This window comes from Nerophis ophidion, linkage group LG20, assembly GCF_033978795.1.
Source record: "Nerophis ophidion isolate RoL-2023_Sa linkage group LG20, RoL_Noph_v1.0, whole genome shotgun sequence".
NCBI classification, from domain to species: Eukaryota; Metazoa; Chordata; class Actinopteri; order Syngnathiformes; family Syngnathidae; genus Nerophis; species Nerophis ophidion.
This window is the reverse complement of record NC_084630.1, coordinates 8754163-8771781: the sequence shown is the minus strand read 5'-3', so window position 1 is coordinate 8771781 and position 17619 is coordinate 8754163. Positions and strand designations below refer to the sequence as shown.

Below are 17619 nucleotides of genomic sequence, written 5' to 3'. Positions count from 1 at the left end.
GTGAAATATTTCTTCAAACTTATGATTAAGTTTAAAAAAAAAATATTGCGGCAAATCTACAAAATCTGTAGAATCAAATTTAAATCTTATTTCAAAGGCTTTTGAATTTCTTTTAAAATTTTTGTTCTGGAAAATCTAGAAGAAATAATGATTTGTCTTTGTTAGAAATATAGCTTGGTCCAATTTGTTATATATTCTAACAAAGTGCAGATTGGATTTTAACCTATTTAAAACATGTCATCAAAATTCTATAATTAATCTTAATCAGAAAAAAATATTTAAGATTTTCCATAAATTATGTTTTTAATTTTTTCAAAAAGATTCAAATTAGCTAGTTTTTATTATTCATTTTTTTTTGGTTGAATTTTGAATTTTAAAGAGTCGAAATTGAAGATAAACTGTTTCAAAATTTAATTTTCATTTTTTTCGTGTTTTCTCCTCTTTTAAACCGTTCAATTAAGTGTTTTTTTCATCATTTATTCTCTACAAAAATCCTTCCGTAAAAGGAAAAGAAATGTCCGACGGAATGACAGACAGAAATACCCATTTTTTTTATATAAATAGATTTTTTTTATAAAGGTAAATTGAGCAAATTGGCTATTTCTGGCAATTTATTTAAGTGTGTATCGAACTGGTAGCCCTTCGCATTAATCAGTATTCAAGAAGTAGCTCTTGGTTGTAAAACAGCTGGTGACCCCTGCAGTACTGTATAGCACTTTATATTGTGTTTAAAGTATACAAACTTTCACTTAAGTATGGATTTTTGTCGAGACTGGAACCCATTATTAATATATAATATTTTCATCGGGAAATTTGCTTCATTATACAAACCTTTCTTTTGGCGAACCCTGTTAAAAAAACATTTAAGTGTGTAAATCGAGATTCCACTTAATCAAACCTCGCTTTTCCACAACTTTAACAAAAAAAAAACACCCATTTTGGGGACTTTTTTTTTTTTATTCCTCAAAAATAAACTGGCAAAGAAACACACATTCTTCAACAACACTCCATTTTTATGTGCATTTTATTTCACAGTGAAAACAAAGTGGTACTCAAGTAACAAACAAGATGCAGAATAAATTACGTGATTGTCCTCACAAAAAAAAAGACATGTAAAAAAACAAAGCGTTTTGTCTACAAAACATCATGTACAATTATGACAAATATAATAAACATCAGCTGCACAGTGTGAAAGTTGGACTGAATTAACACCAATATACCATTTATAATTATATCATTATTTAAAGTCTTTTTCATTTAAGCTGTCTTGTTACTCGAAAAATATATATTTAATTATTTTTACTGTATATAATAGATTTTTTTTTAATTCTGTTTTATTCGTAGCCTACCTCAATACAATAAAAAAAGTGTATATATATATATATATATATATATATATATAAAATGGAGCAGTGGCAATAAAAAGATAAAGGACTTTTAAAATGAAAAAAACAACAACAATATTAATGTAGCTCGGATATGAATCACATTGGGCTTATTTGACTGCTTCTATATTTTGAGCCACACCACAGCAAATCAACAACATCTCCGCTATCCACTTTGTGAATAAATAATAGCAAGATATACACGACATTTCCCCGATTCACAACACATGGAGAAAAGGCAGCAAAGTGAACGTTTACAATACATCCATCCATCTTCCACCGCTTGTTTCCATTGACAGTCTATTTACAAAGACAAATCTTCATTTCAAACACGTTCTTCATATTTGTTGATAACGAGAAATTCAGCAGCTTTGACAGTTTGCAATAAAAACCACCTGTTAGGTTTGTCTCACGGAAGTCAGCACACAATGGGCCTGATGTACTAAGGTCTACTATACCATGAATTGATTAACATGGACCCCGACTTAAACAAGTTGAAAAACTTACTCGGGTGTTACCATTTAGTGGTCAATTGTACGGAATATGTACTGTACTGTGCAATCTACTAATAAAAGTGTCAATCAATCAATCAATCAATCAAAAGGTCTTGGCAGAGGATTGTGAATATGCACAGAATATATGCTGCTCATCAGAAAGCCCACAAAAGTAGGATAACATGCAAATATAATTATTAAGCTCGTGCAAAGTGATTTATCAAATCTAAAACCGTTCTGCGTGCGCCAGTTTGCATCTTTTATTTAGTGTGTCGGATATCTAAAATAAATTAAAAATAAATGGCTGTGGAAAAGAAGAGGATCATGCTGCAAAGACACAGAATCTTTTGTGGGTCAACTGTAGGGCTGCGAATCTGTGGGTGTCCCACGATTCGATTCGATATCGATTCTTGGGGTCATGATTCGATAATGTATCGATTTTTTTTCGATTCAACGCGATTCTGTATTCATTCGATACATAGGATTTCAGCAGGATCTACACCAGTCTGCTGACATGCAAGCAGAGTAGGAGATTTTTTATAAAAAGCTTTTATAATTGTAAAGGACAATGAGTTATCAACTGATTGCAATAATGTAAATTTGTTTTAACTATCAAACGAACCAAAAATATGACTTATTTTATCTTTGTGAAAACATTGGACACAGTGTGTTGTCAAGCTTATGAGATGCGAAGCAAGTGTAAGCCACTGTGACACTATTGTTCTTTTTTATTATTTTTATAAATGTCTAATGATAATGTCAATGAGGGATTTTTAATCACTGCTATGCTGAAATTATAACTAATATTGATACTGTTGTTGATAATATTCATTTTTGTTTCACTACTTTTGGTTTGTTCTGTGTCGTGTTTGTGTCTCCTCTCAATTGCTCTGTTTATTGCAGTTCTGAGTGTCGCTGGGTCAGGTTCGGTTTTGGAATTGGATTGCATTGTTATGGTATTGCTGTGTAGTGGTTTGTTAGATTGATTAAAAAAATAAAAAAAATTGATTAAAATAAAAGGGTGGAGTGCCATCTCCGGGTTGGGGAGGAGACCCTGCCCCAAGTGGAGGAGTACAAGTACCTAGGAGTCTTGTTCACGAGTGGGGGAAGAGTGGATCGTGAGATCGACAGGCGGATCGGTGCGGCGTCTTCAGTAATGCGGACTTTGTATAGATCCGTTGTGGTGAAGAAGGAGCTGAGCCGGAAGGCAAAGCTCTCAATTTACCGGTCGATCTACGTTCCCATCCTCACCTATGGTCATGAGCTTTGGGTCATGACGGAAAGGATAAGATCACGGGTACAAGCGGCCGAAATTAGTTTCCTCCGCCGTGTGGCGGGGCTCTCCTTTAGAGATAGGGTGAGAAGCTCTGCCATCCGGGAGGAACTCAAAGTAAAGCCGCTGCTCCTCCACATGGAGAAGAGCCAGATGAGGTGGTTCGGGCATCTGGTCAGGATGCCACCCGAACGCCTCCCTAGGGAGGTGTTTAGGGCACGTCCAACCGGTAGGAGGCCACGGGGAAGACCCAGGACACGTTGGGAAGACTATGTCTCCCGGCTGGCCTGGGAACGCCTCGGGATCCCCCGGGAAGAGCTAGACGAAGTGGCTGGGGAGAGGGAAGTCTGGGCTTCCCTGCTTAGGCTGCTGCCCCCGCGACCCGACCTCGGATAAGCAGAAGATGATGGATGGATGGATGGATGGATGGATTAAAATAAAAAATAATCGATTCTGAATCGCACAACATATTCGAATCGATTTTTTCCCCACACCCCTAGTCAACTGAAATTAAAACATAACATATCGTCTTTTCAGCAATATTATTTCATCATGTTAAAACTCCTGGATGACTTAGGGGGCTAATTAAAAATAGTTGTGATTCTATATTGCAGAGCAGTTGGTCAATATTAATGACACGTGCTTGTTGAAGAGCATAATAAACATGAATGTGGGAGAAATTAGTGTTTCTATGGACACATAATACCAGTAGTACACATTTAAATAAATAAATGATAAATGGGTTGTACTTGTATAGCGCTTTTCTACCTTCAAGGTACTCAAAGCGCTTTGACACTACTTCCACATTTACCCATTCACACACACATTCACACACTGATGGAGGGAGCTGCCATGCAAGGCGCCAACCAGCACCCATCAGGAGCAAGGGTGAAGTGTCTTGCTCAGGACACAACGGACGTGACGAGGTTGGTACTAGGTGGGAATTGAACCAGGGACGCTCGGGTTGCGCACGGCCACTCTCCCCACTGCGCCACGCCGTCCCATTTAAGTGTACTACTGGCCTAGTGGTTAGAGTATCCGCCCTGAGATCGGTTAGGATGTGAGTTCAAACCCCGGTGGAGTCATACCAAAGACTATAAAAATGGGAGCCATTACCTCCCAGCTTGGTACTCAGCATCAAGGGTTGGAATTGGGGGTTAAATCACCAAAAATGATTCCCCGGGCGTGGCCACCGCTGCTGCTCACTGCTCCCCTCACCTCCCAGGGGGTGATCAAGGGCGATGGGTCAAATGCAGAGAATATTTCACCACTTTAGTGTGTGTCTGACAATCATTGGTACTTTAACTTTAACATGCAGTCTTAGCAGATCACACCAAACACGCCCACTAATTGTACACACAATTGTATTGTTTTGCATGTTATTTCGATTTTAGTAGCTCGGCCCATTTTGTACCAGACACGTTTTTAAAAATTTTTTAACCAAGTATTTGCAACCTTAACATTCATTAAAGCCATCAGTGCAGGGGTAAAGAGCTTGGGGAATGTCTATTGAACAAGCGGCCCACGGGCCAAAGTGACGCCAGACCAGTTTAGTTGAAAAAGCTTGAAACAGACTAACATTTTTGCAGCCAAATCATTAAAAAAAAAAAAAAAGTACAACGCTTCTTTTATATAAGGAGGGTTATTCTTTGGAAATGTGGCCGCTAAAGCTAAGGGGGTGCCAACTACCACAGTTACTAGTCTGAGAGCACTGCAAGACAATCTGGCTTTTTCAGTTGCTTTTGTGCAACTAATCGGCTTCTTAAGTCACGTTTCATACAATCATTGGACGGTCTTAAGGCTTGTACACACATTTTCAAAATCTGAGATACTAATAATAATATTATAACAGCGACTTACACTTATGTGTTTTTTTCATTCTTTATTATGCATTTTCGGCAGGTGCGACTTATACTCCGAAAAATACGGAAGTTCTTATACGTGGCCATAAGCTCACAATTGTCAGTGAAGATACAATTGTAAGAATTTTGACGAGGATAATTTTGAACAGTTGAAAAGTTCATATTAACTATACCATGAATTGATGAACGTGGACCCCGACTTAAACAAGTTGAAAAACTTATTGGGGTGTTACCATTTAGTGGTCAATTGTACGGAATATGTACTGAACTGTGCAATCTACTAATAAAAGAATCAATCAATCAAAAAACTATCTGACGGATTAGATTTGGCTCAGAAGACTGTTTATTCGGAAAATGTATTTGTATTTATTTATTTTTCTGTAGTGGTAGCAGCAGTTACAAGTTAACAGCAGAATTTGCACTGCAAAAACTGAAATCTAAGTAAGATTAAATATCTCAAATAAGGGTGTCATTTGCTTATTTTCTGTTCAATAAGACAATTATTCTCACTAAGCAGATTTTATGTTAGTTTTTTACTTGTTTCAAGGGTTTTGGTCCTAAATTATCTGAGTAAGATATTACAATATTTTATGACCTATATTGAGTAAAACATGCTTGGAACTAGAATGTTGCAAAGCTGTGTCATCAACACTCACGAGTATAAAACTATTTTGTTTTAAGTAATAATTTCTTACTTCAAGCATGAAAAAAAAAATCATAAGGCCGAGCACATATCATTATGTCAATATAATGGCACTAGCATTTACTTCATTTAAGAATACTTTTCAACATATTGAGCAAAAAGGTCTCTTTTTTTTTTTCCTACCAAGAAAAGTGCACTTCTTATAAATGAGAAGATACTTATTTTAAGGTATTTTTGGGTTTGTTGAGGTTAACTAATTAGGGTCCGCCCTATTGAATCTGCTGTATTTTATTATTCTTTCTTTCTTCTGCACCTATACTCGCCTATGCGCTGTATTTTGACCCCCTTAACATGCTTCAAAACTCACCAAATTTGACACACGCGTCGGTCGGGAATGCCTTCCCAACATATTAGGCACCCAAACCAGAAAATTCAAAATTGCGCGCTAGCGCCCCCTAGGAAGAACAGAAAAACAGACTGCTTATAACTTCCGTTAGGAATGTCATAGAGACATGAAACAAAATCCTCTATGTAGAACTGACTTAGACCTAGGTTCCCCATTAGAAACTCCTATACCTAAAATCAACGGAAATTTTGCAAAAACGCTTCCAAAGCAAAATTTTCGCAAAAAATGCTATTTTTGCCTCTTTGAGCTGTAATTTGACCCCCTTAAAATGCTTCAAAACTCACCAAACTTGGCACACACATCAGGACTGGCAGAAATTGCGATCTAATGAAAAAAACAAACCCCAAAACTCAAAATTGTGCTCTAGCGCCCCCTAGGAATTCAACACAGACAAACTGCTCCTAGGAAGAAAACTACCGGTAGGAATGTCAGAGAGACATGAAACAAAAACCACTATGTAGGTGTCACTTAGACCTACATTTGAATAATTAACATACTTTAGCAAAAATCAACAGGAAGCTTGATATTTTCACTTCAATACAACAACTGCATTACTTTCACAATGCATTAAATAGTGGCACCAAGGCGTTTTCTACCGTGGGTCTCGGGGGCAGCAGCCAAAGGCGCGCTCGCACCTCCGCACCCTAATTTGACCCCCTTAACATGCTTCAAAGTGCAAGTTAAAGCTATACAATGCCAAGTGAAAGCCCTTTATCAACAACATCCAGAAACGCCAATCTGTAATTTGACCCCCTTAACATGCTTCAAAACTCACCAAATTTTACACACACACATCAGGACTGGTGAAAATTGCCATCCAATAAAAAAACCAAACCCCAAAAATGAAAATTGTGCTCTAGCTCCCCCTAGGGAAAAAAACTGACAAAACTGCCTGTAAATTCTGTTAGGAATGTCGTAGAGTGATGAAACAAAAACTTCTATGTAGGTCTGACTAAGATTGGGACTCGGGACACGGCGGCAGCAGCTAAAGGTGCACCCGACCAACGCTGCTTGCAGCTTTAATTTTACTTGTTTTGGAAAGTCTTGACAAGCCAAATTTTCTTGTTCTATTGGCAAATAATTTTGCTTAGTTCAAATAAAATACCCCTCATTTTTGTATTTTTTTTTCTTGTTTTCGAACACTGACTTTTTGCAGTATGCTTTGTTGGTCACGCCAAAGAAATTAATCACCATTTTGCCAGCCTTTACTCGTCCACTTGTTTAATTTCACCACATTAGTTTCTTTTAATGACTCTGAACATATTTAAGGCCTTCATTTTTAATGACCTGCAGAAACCCTGATAATGTACCGAGTGAGATAGAGGTGAGAACTTTCTGAAAGTATTCCTGATTCTTTTTTAACTTCCTGACTGGCTACTTTCCTACCACATCAGAGTTTACGGAGTGATGACTCAAGTTTTGACTTTCCAACAGACATGAAAAGTTTTGGTCGTAAATTTTAAAGGCCTACTGAAACCCACTACTACCGACCACGCAGTCTGATAGTTTATATATCAATGATGAAATATTAACATTGCAACACATGCCAATACGGCCTTTTTAGTTTACTAAATTACACTTTTAAATTTCCCGCGGAGTTTCCTGTTGAAAACGTCGCGGAATGATGACGCGTGTTTGTGACGTTATTGTTTGTAGGGGACTTATTAGCCCAGCACCAAGTCGTCTCTGTTCATCGCATAATTACACAGTATTCTGGACATCTGTGGTGCTGAATCTTTTGCAATTTGTCCAATTAATAATGGAGAAGTCAAAGTAGAAAGATGGAGGTGGGAAGCTTTTAGCCTTTAGTCACGCAAACACACAGTGTTTCCTTGTCTAAAATTCCCGGAGGTGAAGCTTTACTATGGATCAGAGCGGTCAAGCGAACATGGATCCCGACTACATGTCAACCGGCAGTTTTCGGTGAGAAAATTGTGGTAATAAGTCGCCTCCTACTGGAGATCAGCGGAGCTTCTGTCCTGCTGCAGCTTCGTGACTTCCCTCCACACCCCTTCGACCATCAGGTACTATTTACCGCTCTAAAACCCTAGCAACACAATAGGCAGATAAAGGATTTCCCAGAGTTATTCTAGTAAATGTGTCTAAAAACATCTGAATCGCTCTCACTGCAATCGCCTTTTTTCTTCTTTTTTCTACACCTTCACTCTAAATTTCCTCATCCACAAATCTTTCATCCTCGCTCAAATTAATGGGGAAATTGTCGCTTTCCCGGTCCGAATAGCTCTCGCTGATGGAGGCTCACATTATAAACAATGTGAGGATGTGAGGAGCCCTACAACCCGTGACGTCACGCGCACATCGTCTGCTACTTCCGGTAAAGGCAAGGCTTTTTTATCAGCGACCAAAAGTAGCGAACTTTATCGTCGATGTTCTCTACTAAATCCTTTCAGCAAAAATATGGCAATATCGCGAAATGATCAAGTATGACACATAGAACGGACCTGCTATCCCCGTTTAAATAAGAAAATGTCATTTCAATAGGCCTTTAACCCTGTGCAATATTTTTGTTAAATATATTTTTGGCCCTACCCGTTTTGGAGCCATTTATAAGGGCACTCTTAACAAACCGCATACCATAGAACAATCTTATAAGACATAAGGTGTTTGCGGTCTTTGATTGAAAGGGGAAAAACCGAGACAACAACGGCCTAATTTCCTTTACGTGTGTAACCCACTTCATGTGTCAATCATCTGCTCACCACCATTAAGTTACACGTTGGTGCTAGATAATAATAAATATGCAGCAAACGGTTTTGGTACATTCAGACAAGATCAGTGCGAGTAAAAGCATCATCTTCTAAACCTTTTGATTCCGAAGACATGTTGAGGTTTGACATGGTGGCATTCATTCATTCATACAATCCGTAGATGTAAACTATGGCTTCTTTGGAAGATTGAAGTAGAAAATAGAAAAAAAAATAGCCTTAGTTTTGGTTGTCACTTGTTCAGGGTCCATTAAGCCACATCAATGTCCTCCATTCTAAGGATTTGTCTCTGCAAAAAAGGAAAAATGAACGGGATATTTTAGCGATGACATTCAGTATCGGCAGGGTGGATGGCGTTAAGATTTACCTGAGGATACACGTAGCCTTCCGTGTTGTTTCTGCCGATGTGCTCCTCGTCCTCTACGGTCTTCTGATAAACAGGATTGAGAAAGTGGATGGTGTTGGTGTTCCTCTGTCGCCAGTGTCTCCATAGCAACGCTGCGCCAAACACCAGCAAGATCATGACCACTGGAAGCAAGATGGGACAAAGAGATTTGAATGAAAAGTCAGGATAAACAGAATGGAATCAAGTGAGTTGTAGAATGTTGAAAATTACCGATTGGAATTGCAATGTAGAGGGGAGCAGGGTGAGACGACTCGGCCTTTGCGGGCACATGTCTGTTGGCTGGAAAAGTACACAGAACATGTTTTGTTATAATCTGAAGTAGAGATGTCCGGTAATATCGGACTGCCGATGTTATCGGCCGATAAATGCTTTAAAATGTAATAAGGGAAATCATCGGTATTGGTTTCAAAAAGTAAAGTTTATGATTTTTTAAAAAACGCCGCTGTATGGAGTGGTACACGGACGTAGGGAGGAGTACAGAGCGCCAATAAACCTTAAAGGCAATGCCTTTGCGTACCGGGCCAATCACATATCCACGGCTTTTCACACACACTAGTGAATGCAAAGAATACTTGGTCAACAGCCATACAGGTCACACTGAGGGTGGCCGTATAAACAACTTTAAGACTGTTACAAATATGCGCCACACTGTGAACCCACACCAAACAACATTTCGGGAGAACTTCCGCACCGTAACACAACATAAACACAATAAATACCCAGAACCCCTTGCAGCACTAACTCTTCTGGGACGCTACAATAAACGAGATCTGACCAGTCTAAGACTAGATCTGACCAATCTAAGTCTGAGACGAGATCAAACCAATCTAAGTCTAAGATGAGATCTGACCAATCTAAGTCTAAGACAATATCTTACCAATCTAAGTCAAAGATGAGATCTGACCAATCTAAGTCTAAGATGAGATTTGACCAATCTAAGTCTGAGACTAGATATGACCAATCTAAGTCTGAGACGAGATCTGACCAATCTAAGTCTAAGACAAGATCTGACCAATCTAAGTCAAGGATGAGATCTGACCAATCTAGAGATCTGACCAATCTAAGTCTAAGATGAGATCTGACCAATCTAAGTCTGAGACGAGATCTGACCAATCTAAGTCTAAGACAAGATCTGACCAATCTAAGTCTAAGACTAGATCCGACCAATCTAAGTCTAAGACTAGATCTGACCAATCTAAGTCAAAGATGAGATCTGACCAATCTAGAGATCTGACCAATCTAAGTCTAAGATGAGATCTGACCAATCTAAGTCTGAGACGAGATCTGACCAATCTAAGTCTAAGACAAGATCTGACCAATCTAAGTCAAAGACTAGATCTGACCAATCTAAGTCAAAGATGAGATCTGACCAATCTAGAGATCTGACCAATCTAAGTCTAAGATGAGATCTGACCAATCTAAGTCTGAGACGAGATCTGACCAATCTAAGTCTAAGACAAGATCTGACCAATCTAAGTCTAAGACGAGATCCGACCAATCTAAGTCAAAGATGAGATCTGACCAATCTAGAGATCTGACCAATCTAAGTCTAAGATGAGATCTGACCAATCTAAGTCTGAGACGAGATCTGACCAATCTAAGTCTAAGACAAGATCTGACCAATCTAAGTCTAAGACAAGATCTGACCAATCTAAGTCAAAGATGAGATCTGACCAATCTAAGTCTAAGACGAGATCTGACCAATCTAAGTCTAAGACTAGATATGACCAATCTAAGTCTGAGACGAGATCTGACCAATCTAAGTCTAAGACTAGATCTGACCAATCGAAGTCTAAGACAAGATATGACCAATTAAAGTCTAAGACTAGATCTGACCAGTCTAAGTCTAAAACGAGATCTAACCAATCTAAGGCTAAGATGAGATCTGACCAATATAAGTCAATGAGCATGAACTGAAGAAGCCTACTTGGATGAGAGGCGAAACGTCTTTGTGGAGGGGGCCGTGGCCTGCGGGCCTGCAGCGAGGCGGGGTGTGCCAGGACCAGCCTCGAAGTCAGCGACAGGCGCGTAGATGGCCCAACTGGGCCATGTTATCTGACCAGTCTAAGACTAGATCTGACCAATGTAAGTCTGAGACTACATCTGACCAATCTAAGTCTGAGACGAAATCTGACCAATCTAAGTCTGAGACGAGATCTGACCAATCTAAGACGAGATCTGACCAATCTAAGTCTAAGACGAGATCTGACCAATCTAAGTCTGAGACGAGATGTGACCAATCTAAGACGAGATCTGACCAATCTAAGTCAATGAGCATGAACAGATGAAGCCTACTTGGATGAGAGGCAAAACGTCATTGTGGAGAGGGGCGTGGCCTGAGGGCCTGCAGCGAGGCGGGGCGTGCCAGGACCGGCCTCCAAATCGGCGACAGGTTTGTAGATGGCCCACCTGGGCCTTGTTATCTAATCACCTGTCGCTCTGTATAAGCAGCACACCGGGAGGAGAGAGGTTCTTAGAGTGGGGACCAGAGAAAGGCACACGTACGGAGACACGCCTGACTGAAAAGCCCAAGTTTATATTGCTGGAAAGCAATCCCTACATGGTTGCGTGCGAATAAAAACTGTTTTTGGAAGAATGAAACAGGCTCTCCTGGAGATGCCCCACAATTTGGCGCCCATTTGTGGGGTTCTCTTCCAGTGGCTCCTCCTGACCACCAAGCATCCCCAGACGAGCCCCTTTCATTCTTCCAAAGACAGTTTTTATTCGCATGCAACCATGTGGGGATTGCTTTCCAGCAATATATACAGTGGGGCAAAAAAATATTTAGTCAGCCACCGATTGTGCAAGTTCTCCCACTTAAAATTATGACAGAGGTCTGTAATTGTCATCATAGGTACACTTCAACTGTGAGAGACAGAATGTGGAAAAAAAATCCAGGAATTCGCATTGTAGGAATTTTAAAGAATTTATTTGTAAATTATGGTGGAAAATAATTATTTGGTCAACCATTCAAAGCTCTCACTGATGGAAGGAGGTTTTGGCTGAAAATCTCACGATACATGGCCCCATTCATTCTTTCCTTAACACGGATCAATTGTCCTGTCCCCTTAGCAGAAAAACAGCCCCAAAGCATGATGTTTCCACCCCCATGCTTCACAGTAGGTATGGTGTTCTTGGGATGCAACTCAGTATTCTTCTTCCTCCAAACACGACAAGTTGAGTTTACACCAAAATGGATACATGGATGATACAGCAGAGGATTGGGAGAATGTCATATAGAACTTTTTGTTTGGAGGAAGAAGAATACTGAGTTTCATCCCAAGAACACCAATCCTACTGTGAAGCATGGGGGTGGAAACATCATGCTTTGGGGCTGTTTTTCTGCTAAGGGGACAGGACGATTGATCCGTGTTAAGGAAAGAATGAATGGGGCCATTTATTGTGAGATTTTGAGCCAAAACCTCCTTCCATCAGTGAGAGCTTTGAATGGTTGACCAAATACTTATTTTCCACCATAATTTACAAATAAATTCTTTAAAATTCCTACTATCTGAATTCCTGGATTTGTTTTTCACATTCTGTCTCTCACAGTTGAAGTGTACCTATGATGAAAACTACAGACCTCTGTCCTCATTTTAAGTGGGAGAGCTTGCACAATCGGTGGCTGACTAAATACTTTTTTGCCCCACTGTACTTGGACTTTTCAGTCCGGCATGTCTCTGTACGTGTGTCCTTCTCTGGCTCCCTCTCCAACAACCTCTCTCCTCCCGGTGTGCTGCTTCTACAGAGCAACAGGTGATTAGATAACAAGGCCCAGGTGCGCCATCGACGCACCTGTCGCTGACTTCGAGGCCTATCCTGCCACACCCCCTTGCTGCATGCCCGCAGGCCACGCCCCCGCTCCACTTCTAAGTCAAACCAAAATATCCACTCGCAATCGATTAAATGCCCCGAGAATACAACGACTTGGATGATTGAGAACATCCATGGGCATATATTGATTTGAGCTGTACCTGAAGGCAGTAGTGAGGAAGAGATGTTGGGCTTCTGAGGCTGCATGATTGAGGTAGTCGTGATTGGGGTTTTCGTCACAGCGTGGTTGTCTGGATCACTGTTGTTACTTAAAGCAGGCGGCGCCGCTGAACCGGGAAAAACAAGAGTTAGTAGCTGTTTATCTTCAGCGGCACGTGCTGTGGGACTCTACCTGCCACACATTTTCTCATGTCAGGCGCCATGGTCATGTGGTCCGGGCAGGCACAGGTGTATTTCGGAGAGTTTTGGTTAATGACCGGGGCAGGAAGGCACAAGAACTCGCAGCCTCCGTTAATATTGTTGCTCTCTGTGCACCAGTTGCGACCTAAGACAGGGAACCGTACAACAAATGTGATGACTGTTGGCTAGAACCCAAATTGTGCAAACGTTCTTGTACCGCTCGGTTGCTTGAGGTTGTGGTAGAGCACGATGTCCTCGGGCTGCTCCAGGTCTCTTGCCAGCTCCGTAATGTCCCCTCCCGTCTTACGGCTAGCGCTGTAAACTGCACTGTTGCTTGTGTCCGTCCAAAATACTTTGTCCTGTTTTAAAATAAAAACACATCTTCATCACCGTTTGCTTCTTTTTGAGGAATTTACATCATTGACCCAAACTGCTGTGTAGTCTGAGCCTGGAATAACCTTAGTCGTGCTCAACCAGATTAGCTTACAATATCAAGGTTCAAGGTAGGCCTGGGCGATATATCGATATACTCAATATATCGCGGATTTGTCTCTGTGCGATATAGAAAATGACTAAATCGTGATATTGGAGTATATGTTCTCACGCAGTTGCTTTTAGCTGCGGGCATTACACTACAGCAGATAAACTGCATTTCTTATTATCTTAAGTATCATTATTAAGTAACGTTATCATTGGAATACAATTGTAAACATGTTACACACTAGGGGTGTGGGGAAAAAATCGATTTGAATACGAATCGAATCGTTTACGTTGTGCGATTCAGAATCGATTCTCATTTTTAAAAAAATCGATTTTTATTTTTTTTTATTTTTTTTATTTTAATCAATCCAACAAACCACTAAAGCAATACCATAACAATGCAATCCAATTCCAAAACTAAACCTGACCCAGCAACACTGCAACAAACAGAGCAATTGAGAGGAGACACAAACACGACACAGAACAAACCAAAAGTAATGAAACAAAAATGAATATTATCAACAACAGTATCAAAATTAATTATAATTCCAGCATAGCAGTGATTAAAAATCCCTCACTGACATTATCATTAGACATTAATGAAAATAAAAATAAAAACAATAGTGTTACAGTGGCTTACACTTGCATCGCATCTCATAAGCTTGACAACACACTGTGTCCAATGTTTTCACAAAGATCAAAGTCATATTTTTGGTTCGTTTAATAGTTAAAACAAATTTACATTATTGCAATCAGTTGATAAAACATTGTCCTTTACAATTATAAAAGCTTTTTTTTTTTTTTAAATCTACTACTCTGCTAGCAAGTCAGCAGACTGGGGTAGATCCTGCTGAAATCCTATGTATTGAATGAATACAGAATTGTTTTGAATTGGAAAAATTGCGTTTTTGAATCGAGAATCGAATCGGGAAAAAAAATCGATATTGAATCGAATCGTGGGACACCCAAAGATTCACAGCCCTATTACACACCAAAAGCAAGCCAGGAGCAGCAATGCTAATAGCTAAGCCAACCGTTGAAATCATACTTGCCAACCTTGAGGCCTGAATTCGGGAGATGGGGGTGGGGGCGGGTTTGAGTTGGAGGTGAGGGGTGAGGTTGGTGGTAGCGGGGGTGTATCTTGTAGCGTCCCGGAACAGTTAGTACTGCAAGGGGTTCTGGGTATTTGTTCTGTTGTGTTACGGAGTGGATGTTCTCCCTAAATGTGTTTGTCATTCTTGTTTGGTGTGGGTTCGCAGTGTGGTGCATTTTTGTAACAGTGTTTGAGTTGTTTATACGGCCACCCACAGTGTGACCTGTATGGCTGTTGAACAAGTATGCATTGCATTCACTTATGTGTGTCTGTAAAAGCCGCATATATTATATGATTGGGCCGACTGGCTGTTTGTATGGAGGACAATTGGACGTGACGACAGGTTTTAGAGGACGTTGAAGTCAGTGCCTTTAAGGCAGGGGTCGGGAACCTTTTTGGCTGAGAGAGCCATACAAACCAAATATTTTTAAAAGTCTCTTCGTGAGAGTCATATCATTTTTATTTTATTTATTAATTTTTTTTTATTTTATTTATTAATTTTTTAAACACTACATGCGTGCATTTTTAAGAAAGACAAACATTTTTAGAGTATAAGAAGTCTCTTATTCTTTTTAATAACATTGTTATTCTGAGGCCAACCAACAATAAATAAAATACTTCTTACCATTAATGCGACTTCCTGAACAGGTGCGGTAGAAACCGGATGGATGGATGAAAATGCATGACAATGTTTTATATTTTGAACGTTATTTTTGACACTGTGATTACCAGCGGAATTATTCATTACTTATCGTGTTAAGCAATGTCAGCTAAGATTTATCTGAGAGCCACATGCAGTCTTCAAAAGAGCCACATCTGGCTCTAGAACCATAGGTTCCCTACACCTGCTTTAAGGCATGCCCCCTATGTTGTTGTCCGGGTGGAAATCGGGAGAAATTCAGGAAGATGGTTGTCCCGGGAAATTTTCGGGAGGGGCACTGAAATTCTGGAGTCTCCCGGAAAAAATCGGGAATGGTTGGCAAGTATGCTTGAAATAACACAAAGAAATAAGTGCTTAGTCATGTTTAAGAAGTGTAGATACTGTAACACCACGTTGCAGCAGCATCGGTATTGGTATCGGCCCTTCTCACTCATGGGTAATCGGTAAAATCAGAACATTCCCAATTGAAATAGTTCATTGCGCACACAGGCACACCCATGTGGGATGTGTGGCTTTCTTTTAAAGCTGCCTAAAATTCAAACTAATTACAACAAACAAACAAAGTCTACACTGTGCGGTCTATTAAATGTCCTCATTCACACTGACTACTATAATATTCTTCCGAACAAATTAATTTGTTGGCAAGAAGTTACATAAATGAAAGTTAGTCATGAACACCACATCCGAATACAAAGGTAACAAAACCCAAAGTACTTTCAATGTACACACAAAATCAACATTTTTCTAACCACAAAGGCAAAACTGTGGATATGAAACAAAAGACTCGCTAAACGTGACATGAATAAACAAAACTTACTTGGAAGGAAATGAACAGAGTGATACATAACCAGAGTGAACACAGCATGGCGCAACAATGATGCCAGGCCCACTGCCTGGCAACTATAAGCTTAAATAATAGTGACATGATTAACACAGGTGCGTGAGTCCTAAACAAATCAGGTGCGTGAGTCCAAATGAGTACAGGTGAACTAATCAGTCGTCATGGTGACAAAATAATGGAGCGTAAACAGGAACTAAAAAGGGTCTTAAACTAACAGAACTAGGGGTGTAACGGTACACAAACATTTCGTTTCGGTACGTACCTCGGTTCAGAGGTCACGGTTCGGTTCATTTTCGGTATAGTAAGAAAACAACAAAATGTAAATTTTTTTGGTTATTTATTTACCAAATTTGTAAACAATGGCATAACATACATATACACACAGGCTCCATTGCCAGGGTTAATACATATATACCATATAAAATAAAAACTAAATAAGTTAAGGCTCAGAATGGTTTCTTAACAAAACTTTTCTACATTCAAAGTGCTTTTTTTGATTGATTGATTGAGACTTTTATTAGTAGATTGCACAGTACAGTACATATTCCGTACAATTGACCACTAAATGGTAACACCCCAATATGTTTTTCAACTTGTTTAAGTCAGAGTCCACGTTCATCAACACCGCCCGCCGTTTTTTGTGGACATGTTCCATAAATATTGATGTTAAACATTTCTGAAGAAATGTTTAGAATTAAGTTCATGAATCCAGATGGATCTCTATTACAATCCTCAAAGAGGGCACTTTAAGTTGATGATTACTTCTATGTGTAGAAATTTTTGTTTATTTTTCAACAAGTTTTTAGTTATTTTTATACCTTTTTTTCCCAAATAGTTCAAGAAAGACCACTACAAATGAGCAATATTTTGCACTGTTATACAATTTAATAAATCAGAAACTGATGACATAGTGCTGTACTTTACTTATTTATCTTTTTTTCAACCAAAAATGCTTTGCTCTGATTAGGGGGTACTTGAATCAAAAAAATGTTCACAGGGGGTACATCACTGAAAAAAGGTTGAGAACCACTGTGTTATGAGAGTAGCGTGTGTGTGTGGCCCTTTTTTATATGACGCATGTGGCGTCAGTCAGTGTGTGAGCGAGGGAGGTGAGGGACCTTAGCACGAGTGCGGCTGGTGTTCTGTTGGATTGGCTGTGTGCAAGACTTCAATAAA

The 17619-nt window shown here is 39.6% G+C and overlaps 1 protein-coding gene across 1 annotated transcript in view; it reads right to left on the bottom strand.

Annotated features, from left to right (window-relative positions):
• Positions 1-1006: 1006 nt before the first annotated feature.
• LOC133538696 (low-density lipoprotein receptor-like) overlaps positions 1007-17619 on the bottom strand; it is a 47410-nt gene continuing 30797 nt past the window's right edge. Inside the window, exons 13-18 of the mRNA XM_061880413.1 lie at positions 13586-13727; positions 13361-13513; positions 13170-13295; positions 9406-9474; positions 9157-9317; positions 1007-9078 (exon numbers count right to left, since the gene is read on the bottom strand). Of these exons, the coding sequence (XP_061736397.1) occupies positions 9040-9078; positions 9157-9317; positions 9406-9474; positions 13170-13295; positions 13361-13513; positions 13586-13727 (690 nt within the window). The 3' untranslated portion in view covers positions 1007-9039. The remainder of the gene's footprint in view (positions 9079-9156; positions 9318-9405; positions 9475-13169; positions 13296-13360; positions 13514-13585; positions 13728-17619) is intronic.